Here is an 8,542-nt window from a genome sequence, read left to right as displayed (position 1 = left end):
CTTAGGTCCTAGGCGGAGGGACAGGAAGGGACTGGGGTTTGAAGTGAACCAGGGCTCTGAGCCAGGACTCTGGCATGGGGGTGGGGGGGCGGGGCGGGTAGGGATGGTGGGGAAGACAGGGTCTAGAAAACCATTCTTAGTATCTGCAAGGCAGGCGTTTTCGGGAAACCAGAGCCGGGAGGGAGAGTCCGGTTTCCCAGCGTAGGCAGGATGGCCGCAGAGGAGGCGTGAGGGGGTGGGGGGCGGGCACTTAGGCTCGGGGACTCCGGAGTCCCGCCCCCCCCCCACCGGCGCGGGCCTACACACAGGTTTGGGGTCCCTGACGCCTGGGACCCCTCCTGGGGAGGCGCCCTGCCGGCTCCCCGCCGTGGTTCCCGGAGCGGGAGCGGCGGGCACCGGACGCGGGGGAGGGGGCGGGTGCCCCAGCGGGGGCGGGTGGGGAGACCGGGAAGGCCCTGGAGGGCTGCCCGGACGTTGGCTCCCTTCCCGGCAGGGGGACCTGCGGCTTTCTGCATGGGGGTGGTGGTGGCTGGACGCCGTGCAGGGGGAGGCGAAGGAGACGAGGAGGGGACCGCGGGAGGGGAGCGTCTTGGGACGCCAGGTGTCTGGGGGGAGGAAGGCGAGGTGGGCGCGAGAGAAGAGGGGAAGGGTATGGAAGCTTCAGCTTAAAGCGAAGGACGGGCGGGCAAGTAACGCCTGCAGAAAGACCCTGGAGTGAGGGAAGACTAGTCGGTGCCGGCTATTTTCCTGCCCATCGTCACCTCCCGCCCCCCATCCTTTTCCAAAACCCCCTAAGAGCCGGAAACGTCCCCGCCTTCTCAGAGCTCCTAGCCAACCCAGAGGCAGCTTCCGGATGACGCCACGGGTTGCCAGGCAAACTGCTACGCGGCTCCAGCGGGCCCCGCGGGTGGGTGGAGCGCACGGAGCCTGGAGGGCAGCTCCGCCAGCCCGAGGGCTGTATCCAGCGAGACTGGGACAGAGATCTAGAGCAAGAGGGCAGAAGTTCAGAAGGGGGAGGGGGGACAGAAACCCAGACGGATAGGGAACCAGGGAGAGGGTGGAGAAGAATTCCGATCATCAAAGAGAGTCGGAGACAAAAATTGAATCGAACCACCAGTGCCTGCATTTCAAGCCCTTGCCGCGGCCTTCAAGGCTCAGTCTGGTCTGACTCTAATTGCTTCTTGCATCTCCTCTTATCTCCCCCGACGCTGCCCCGGTGTCTCTGAGGATCAGCAGGCCTTGGTGGATGGGCAGCATCACAGTCCTTGACAAAGGGTCCCAAGAGGTCTGTCTACCTTGATGTATTTTATTTTATACCACACTTGGGGTAATGATAGTTTTTGCAAAAGGTACCTCATTTGCAAGAGGAGGCCCCCATAAGACACTTTGTCCCTGGCAACGCCCCTCCCACCCAGCCGCACCCCTCCCCGGAGGGGGCGCTCCCAGCCCCGGGCTCTGCTATCAGCCACTGTGTGCCCCCTTCAAGGACCTCTTCTTTCTCTGGGTCCTTGATGTTCCTTCCTGTCTTCCTTCTGGCCATCAGTGGGTGGATGGGTAGATTTCAGGTGATGCGTCAAAGGCTTGACAGGGCTGCAAAGGACTTCCGAGATCTTCCTCCTTCTCTCCCTTTCCACAGAAGGGCCAAACTGGCCCAGAAGCAGCAAGTCTTTCTGGTCACCCTAGATCCCCCAGTCGCTCAGGCTCAAGGACTAGGGACTCTGGCTTCTTAGCCCACAGCCTGTGACACCCCCATGGGTTCCAATCAGAGCTCATCTGGGCTTCAGCTCAATGCTGGATTCACACAAAAATGGTTGGGGTCAATGGACGACTGAAACAAGCCACCGGGGTATGACAGCCAGGGGCGATGGGGACTTGAGATCGGAAAACATATTCCCCATTAGACATGGCCGCCACCCTTTTCCAGCCTCTCCACACAGAAAAGCTGGTCCACCTGCTGATGGACTGCACAAAGTCTCTGGTTAGAACCGACATGGGGGGTTTGCCAAGGTCACACAGAAATCAAGGAGTGGCCAGAATGATCCCCAGTATGGCCTTAAGGAGGGTATCCCCGGAGAGGGAGGGTCCCCATGAGAACTCAAGGGCTGTTGGTGGGGTCCCCAAAGGGGCGTATCAGATGAGGATCCCAAAAGGGCCTCAGAGGTGATCAGAGGATTCCAGACAAACAAGGGCATCCCAGACGACATTGCCCAGACATAAGGTTCACTGAGGTCTACCCCCTCAAACCTGACAATGGTGTTTTCAGACATGACAAAAGGATCCCAGAGGCACCCATCATGTGATTGGAGATTTTCGGACATTAAAAAGTGACAGCAGGGTGGTTCCAGAGAATTAGGGGATCTCAAAGATGACAAAGGAATTTGGAGGCACAGATAGAACGAGAGAGTCACAGATGGGCTTAGAGACACGCATGCAAACGGTCCCCCCAACCCCACCCCCAGGGACCCAGACATAACTAGGAGATCTCAGATTTGACAGGAGGGACTCAGACCTGAGAGGGGATCCCAGAGAGACCCTGGACAGGGGTTAGGGTTGCAGGCAGAGCCCTCCATCTGGTGTGATGATCTCTAGGTTCACCCTCCCCTAGATGAGATTTGAGGGATTGCAGGCATCACAAGGGGATCCCAGAGAAGTTCCTGGAATTCTGGAAGCACTTTGCCCTGTCCCGCCCCTCTACACAGACACGTAGTATAGTCGACTCCGGGTCTTCTGACCCAAGACATGAAGATCTTGGGGCCCCTGGACATGACAAGGGAATCCCAAAGGGGCCCCAGACACGATAGGGGGGGATCCCAGAGGGGCCCCGGGCTGGGCTTAGGGATTGTGGCAGCAGCCCGCCCCCCGCACCAGTGTCGGGGGTCCATGGGTCCTATGACCCAGGGTGCGGGGACGCCCACGTGACACAGGCGTGGAGCCCCTGAGGGCCCCCGAGAGGCCGCCCCGGGCTCAGGCCCGGCGGGCGGCGGGCAGCAGCGCACTGTCAAACTGGTAGGTGAGCTTGCGCTTGACCTTGCGGATCTCGCCGGTCTTGGCGTAGTTGCGCAGGGCGCGCGCCAGCTTCTGGTAGGTCATGCGCTTGCGGTTGCCCTTCTGCTGGCCCCAGCGGCGCGCCAGGAGCTCCTTGTGCTTCGAGGAGAATTGGAAGACACCGGCGCCCGGCTCCACCCACCACACGCACTCGCGCATGTCTCCGCGCGTCAGCAGCCCCAGCAGGAACTGGTACAGGCGCAGCTTCTTGCGGGCCCCTGCAGCGGGTGCGGGGCGGTTAACGGAAGCATCCTTCAGGGCCCCACCCCGCGCCCTCCCCGGTCCGGAACCGCCAAGCCCCTACCTCCCCATCAAGAGAAGTGGGATGAGGGAGGTGGCTGCTGGGTCACCGTGCCTGGCTCCCTGTATGCCACCCCTCCCATCCGGGGTAAGTTGCTCCCCCTTCCTGAAGGTGTCACCCCGGAACCCCTGTCTCCCATCCCTGCTTTGCTTTTCAGGCTGTGTGCCTATCCTGTGCCTGCTTGGTGGTCAGAATGTATCTGTGGAGCGCACGGATGAATCTGCCAAATGGGTTGGCAGTGCTCCTCAAAGGCTTCTAACAGCTGACTAGTGAAGAGATCTAGAGTTGGTTTGAATCTACCTGGCCATTTCTTCAGCCTCAGGCCTCCCAGCATGTCAGCTTGAGAGACTGGGATCCTGGGAGAGGCCAAGGGGTTTAACTCCTGGGCTTCTAGAAGCAGCAAGGGGCCCACAGAACTGGCCATGGGAGGATGGGGGCCTGTGGCAGTTCATAGCAGGCATTAGATACAAGAACCCCACCTCTGCCACTTTCCAGCTGTGTGGTGTTGGGTGGTGACTTAACGTCTCTGAGCTGGTGTTTCCTCAGTTATATAAATGAGGCTTGTGTGTGTGTGTGTTTTACTTTTACCAGTCTTTGTGAAGCACTTGGTACCCACGGGCTGCACTATGCACAGTACAATTACGAGCTCATTTAATCTTCATCAAAACCCCACAAGACAGGGATGATGATAACAAAGCCCATTTTACAGATGGGAAACTGAGGCCCAGATAGGGAAAGTGACTAATAATTCCAGCTTGTAGGGGTTGCGAGTAATGGAGGTCAGGCACAGGGGCAGAAGCAGAGGTTGACTAGGTGGGAGCTGATATTGTGATGGTTTCTGTTGCTCTTGTGTCCATAATGATGGTGAAGATTCATTGAGTACTGACTCTGTGCCAAGCATTGCTACCTCATTGACACTTACGATCCCCCAAACCCTCCTAGCCACCAGGAATAGATACTATTAGTGTTTTTGTCCCATTGTACAGATAGGAGACCAAGGCACATAGAGGTGGTTGCCCAAGGCAGCACAGTCAGCAGATGGCAGATCTGGAAACCGCCCTCAGCACTGGAGTATGTACTGTAGGTGCTCGGGCAGACATGGTTCCCTTAACCCCCCCACTCCCCCACCACCAGGTGGAGTCCCTCACACCCCACCGGCTCCCACATACCTGCCTCGGATCCCCTGCCTTCCGGGCCAGCCACGAGGACCTCATCCGACTCGCTGTCTGAGACCTCCAGGGCGGGACTGTCCAACAGGAGGTCCTCCTCCTCTGAGAGCACAGGGCTGGGGTAGGGGGCGTACGCCGGGGGGCCCAGGGTCTGCGGAAGGTCAGGGTTACCCATGGCCAGGGGGGCTCCCTTCTCTGCCTCCCTCTGCTTCCGTCCCTTTGCTTCTTCCCGGGCCCTGGCTGTGGGCTCCCTGCTCCACTCACAGCCTGCCCTTGGGCTCACTTCCGATCTCCATGGCATGGCCAGGGACACCCGGGCCACCTCCGTGAGAGCCTCCCGCCCCTTGACACATGTCTGCGCCTCTGGTGGCTGGCTTGTGTGATGGAGTAATAATGCCGTTTAACCTGAGTCATCAGAGGGGTTAAGGATTCCCTATGTGCTCGGGTTCTGATGCGGTGCCGGGCACCTCAATCAAAGGATGGGGAACTTCCGCGGTCTCCCCGGCCCTCACCTGGCTTGGGAAGTCTTCCGTGGGGTACGCCGGGAAGCCAGGTCCCGGGGCCTCCAGGCTGGGGGCTGGGTCCAGGCTCCCCACGGGGCTGTAGGTTGAGGGGCCGTAGCAAAGCTGGACACCCTGGGGTTGGCCGAAGGTGGCCACAGCCGGGTCGAAGGTTTCATAGGAGGCGCCTGGGACGGCAGGACTGAGGCCATAGCTCCACAGGTCTAGGGGGAAGGGCGCAGGATTAGAAGCCAAGAGGTCTGGCCTCCGGCCCCTCCCCCTCGAAGCCCCCGCCAGCACAGAGGGGCTATTGTGGGCTGTGCAAATCTGTGACCCCAGGATTTGCATGGGCGAGCGAGTGCATGGGAGAGGAAAGGGGAGGAGGTCTGGAGGCCCGGGGCTAACCTTGTCCTGCTGGGCCAGCTGACAGCTCCCCTGGGCCTCAGCTCCCCCATCTGTGAAACTGGCCCAAGGGGCGGGGCGGGGAGGGGGGCTGGGCCAGGGTCACTCACCAGGCGCCCCCTCTGAGTCGGGGTAGCTGGAGTGCTTGCAGCTGTCCAGATCGTAGAAGACCCCATCCGGGTACTGATAGAGGTGGGGGAGGAAGAGGGGTCACCCAGGCTGCAGGGAAGACCCCACCCACCCCGGACCAGGCAGGAGACTCTGACAGGCTGGGAGAGGGCGAGAAAGAAAGGCCAGGCACCAGAGACAGGGGCACCGAGATGGGAGGAAGACACAGCACAGCAGAACACACAAAGACCCAGACACACACACACACAGAGCGAGAGACACGGGCAGAGACACAGAAATACAGTGACCAGGCTCTCTGACAGACAGCAGCCGGCTCCCACTAAGGGTGTGGGCTTCCGGGAACCCCAGCACCTTGCCAGTACACAGTCATAGCAGCTGAGGAGGGTGGAGAATTCCCCCAGGCTTGCCTGCCTCAGGGCCGGGGGCACCGGGGGTGAAGGATAAGAGGCACGGAAGCGTTTTTAACAGAGGGAAAGAAGCTCTCGACCCTTCTTTTATCCACCTCCACATCGCTTCAATTCACCCCAACAGCTGAGTGTTGCTTTAGCAGTGAAAATCTAAAACTAGAGATATGTCATCCTGGTCTTAGGGCTAGGTATTTACCCACCAGATCTGGAAACGTTAAGTCCACAAAAGAGCCTTGTTCAAAAACAATCAGGGCAGCTTTAGTAACAGCCCCAAACGGGAAACAGCCTGAGCGCCCAGGGACAGGAGAACGCGTGAGAACTGTGGTGTCGTCCTGAGACAGAGTACTATACAACAAAGAAAAAGGACCCGTGTCTGACACACACTTTAGGTCACGTGAAGGAAGCCAGACCCAAAGGGGGCCACTGTGCATAAAGCTCAGAACCAAACAAAACTAATCTGTGGTGGAAAGTATCAGAGGGGGCTATTGACTGCGCAGGGACATGACAGAATCTTCTAGAGTAATGGCAGTGTTCTATATCTTCATACAGTTTGTGGTTACACAGGTGTGCACATAAGTGAAAACCTCACTGAGCTGTCCACAAGACTTGTCACTTTTCTGACTTGTAAGGTAAACCTCAATTAAAAAAAAAAAAAAAAAAACTCTTCAAGCTGGAGGAGTGTGGGATGCACTGGGGAAGGGGCACCCACAGGGGTTTCTTTCAAGCATATGTGTGGGGTTTTATTTCTTGGAGTAGGTTGTGGGTTTATGGGGGTGGGGTGTAGTATTCTGTGTGTCTGAAATAGTTTCGACTCAATTTTTGAAAATATATAAAGTCAAGCAGAGAAGGGAAGAAGGAAGAAGTAGATTTACTGAACGTGGGATGCATGGAGGAAGAGACGCAAAGTCAAAGACACAAAGACCTACTCTTCCCCATTGGAGGAAGTGGATCAGGGTCTGAGAGAAGGAAAGAGATGTTAGAAAAATCATCTGTGATGGCAGGGGGTGGGGAAAACGGAGCTTGGGGATAGCAATGAAAAGTCAGAAAGACAAAGGGACAGGAAGAAGCAGAGGGGGAAACTGAGGCAGGAAGGTCGCGATGGGCCACGTGGGTCTCCCCCGACCCCAGCCCTAGCTGACCCCCAGGACCCCGACTCACCAGACAGCTGAAGTGTGGCCCGTCAAGCCTGGAGGGGGAGAGACACAAGGGCATGTCAGGGGCGTCTTCAGCCTCCTGGCTCTCGAAGTGGTTGGGGGATGGATAGGGGGCAGGCGGCTGCAGCTGTGACCGCCGCAGCCGGTCCGCGGCTGCGTGTCTCCGTGTGGGACCAGCCCCACCACACTCACCCCCACTCTCCCACCGGGACAGGAAGTGGGGGGCGGAGGCCAGGCAAATGTTCCCCCCTCCCCTGGGATTTGCATAGACAGAGGCCGGGCGGGGGCAGGGAAAGTGAAGGAGAGAAAGTCCCCGGAGAGAAGATGTGGGTGCCGGAGGGCTGGTGGGGGTGGGGAGGGGGCCTTGGTGAGCGAGTCCGTTCAATGGGTCCATCTTGGACCAGAGGCGAAAGACGACGGGAGAGGCGTGTGGATGGAGATGGGAAAATACAGAAGAGGCTCCGCCGAGGCGAAGGGAGGAGAGGAGGGAAGGGAGAAAGGTGTGGAGAGGCGTTGACGCTTGGGCTGCAGGAGGTATTTATTAAGCCCCAGAAATGGGTGGGGAATAGACAGGCAGACAGATGGAGAGATGAGACAGACAGAAAGACACAGCGAGGGAGCAAGAGGCAGTAAACAAGAGACCCACAAACAGAAAAGATGTGGCCCGCAGCACAGTCTGCAGACACAGGAGTCGGGGATGCAGTGAGACCTGGAAGAAGACAGGGACAGAGGCCAAGGGCCACTTGGGAGGACACCAGGGTGGAGAAGCAAGTGCCCCAAGGGAAAGAGATTCTTTCTCTTTTCTCTCCCCAGGGGTCCAGGGGAGACACGGTGGGATGCAGGAGGGAATCGAGGTGGCAGAGGCAAAGAGATCCAGGAGGGAGAGTGGACCCCAGCCCCTCCCACCCACCTGCTTCCTGGGTGGGGCAGAGACCACCACCCCAGGGGGGAGGCCTAGTGGCAGAGGGGTCAAAGGTGAGGGGCAGGGCAGGGGTCCTGAATCCCGGTTTTGGAGGGCCCCCACTTACTGTGCAGCCTCTAGGGTGAGCATGGTGGTGCTTGCTGCCGCCTGCAGCCACCACCCCTATTTATACCTTGGCCCAGCCCCCGGGGTTGGGGGGGGCAGGGGTGCCGGCTGGCTGTGAGCTCAGCCCTCCTCGAAAATCCCCTCAGGGAGGGGGTCGGGGAGGGGGCTGGATTGCACAACCCCTTGGTCACGTGGCAGGGAGGGTGGGCCCAGGGGCTGTCTGGATTTGGGGATCCCCAGGGTTGGGGTGGGGGCCTGGCCCTGAGGAGTGGAGATGGGAGAATCATTGGTTTTGGCGGGACCCTGAGAAAGTAAAAAAGTCAAGGGGTCTTATGGTCAGGGGGCGTGTGTGGGGGGTGTCTCTGGACTGAGGAGCCTGGGGGAGTTCCTGGGGGAGTTCCTGGGGGC

At 58.9% G+C, this 8,542-nt stretch overlaps 1 protein-coding gene across 2 annotated transcripts; it reads right to left on the bottom strand.

Moving 5' to 3' along the window:
- Positions 1 to 1,084: 1,084 nt before the first annotated feature.
- SPIB (Spi-B transcription factor) lies at positions 1,085 to 8,197 on the bottom strand. 2 transcript variants are annotated; one of them, XM_025270052.2, is made up of 6 exons: positions 8,136 to 8,197; positions 7,112 to 7,139; positions 5,528 to 5,600; positions 5,028 to 5,239; positions 4,516 to 4,666; positions 1,086 to 3,263 (listed from the first exon to the last, which is right to left on the bottom strand). In XM_025270052.2, the coding sequence occupies exons 1-6, from the start codon at positions 8,156 to 8,158 to the stop codon at positions 2,965 to 2,967; spliced, it is 786 nt and encodes a 261-aa protein (XP_025125837.2). In that variant the 5' UTR covers positions 8,159 to 8,197; the 3' UTR covers positions 1,086 to 2,964. The 2 variants fall into 2 exon arrangements, with proteins under 2 accessions (XP_025125838.1, XP_025125837.2); XM_025270053.2 differs by lacking the exons at positions 5,028 to 5,239; positions 7,112 to 7,139; positions 8,136 to 8,197 and having other exon boundaries at positions 1,085 to 3,263; positions 5,528 to 5,593.
- Positions 8,198 to 8,542: the final 345 nt, after the last annotated feature.

This window comes from Bubalus bubalis, chromosome 18 (genome assembly GCF_019923935.1).
Source record: "Bubalus bubalis isolate 160015118507 breed Murrah chromosome 18, NDDB_SH_1, whole genome shotgun sequence".
Taxonomy (NCBI): domain Eukaryota; kingdom Metazoa; phylum Chordata; class Mammalia; order Artiodactyla; family Bovidae; genus Bubalus; species Bubalus bubalis.
The sequence above is the reverse complement of the archived record's forward strand: the minus strand, read 5'-3'. Positions and strand labels throughout refer to the sequence as shown.

Coding starts and splice junctions, on each gene's coding strand:
- SPIB (XM_025270052.2), bottom strand. CDS start 8,158: ATGCTCACCCTAGAGGCTGCACA. Junction 4,667..5,027: donor CGGAAGACTTCCCAAGCCAG/GTGAGGGCCGGG, acceptor GACCTTCCGCAG/ACCCTGGGCCCCCCGGCGTA. Junction 3,264..4,515: donor AGGCAGGGGATCCGAGGCAG/GTATGTGGGAGC, acceptor CACCCGCTGCAG/GGGCCCGCAAGAAGCTGCGC.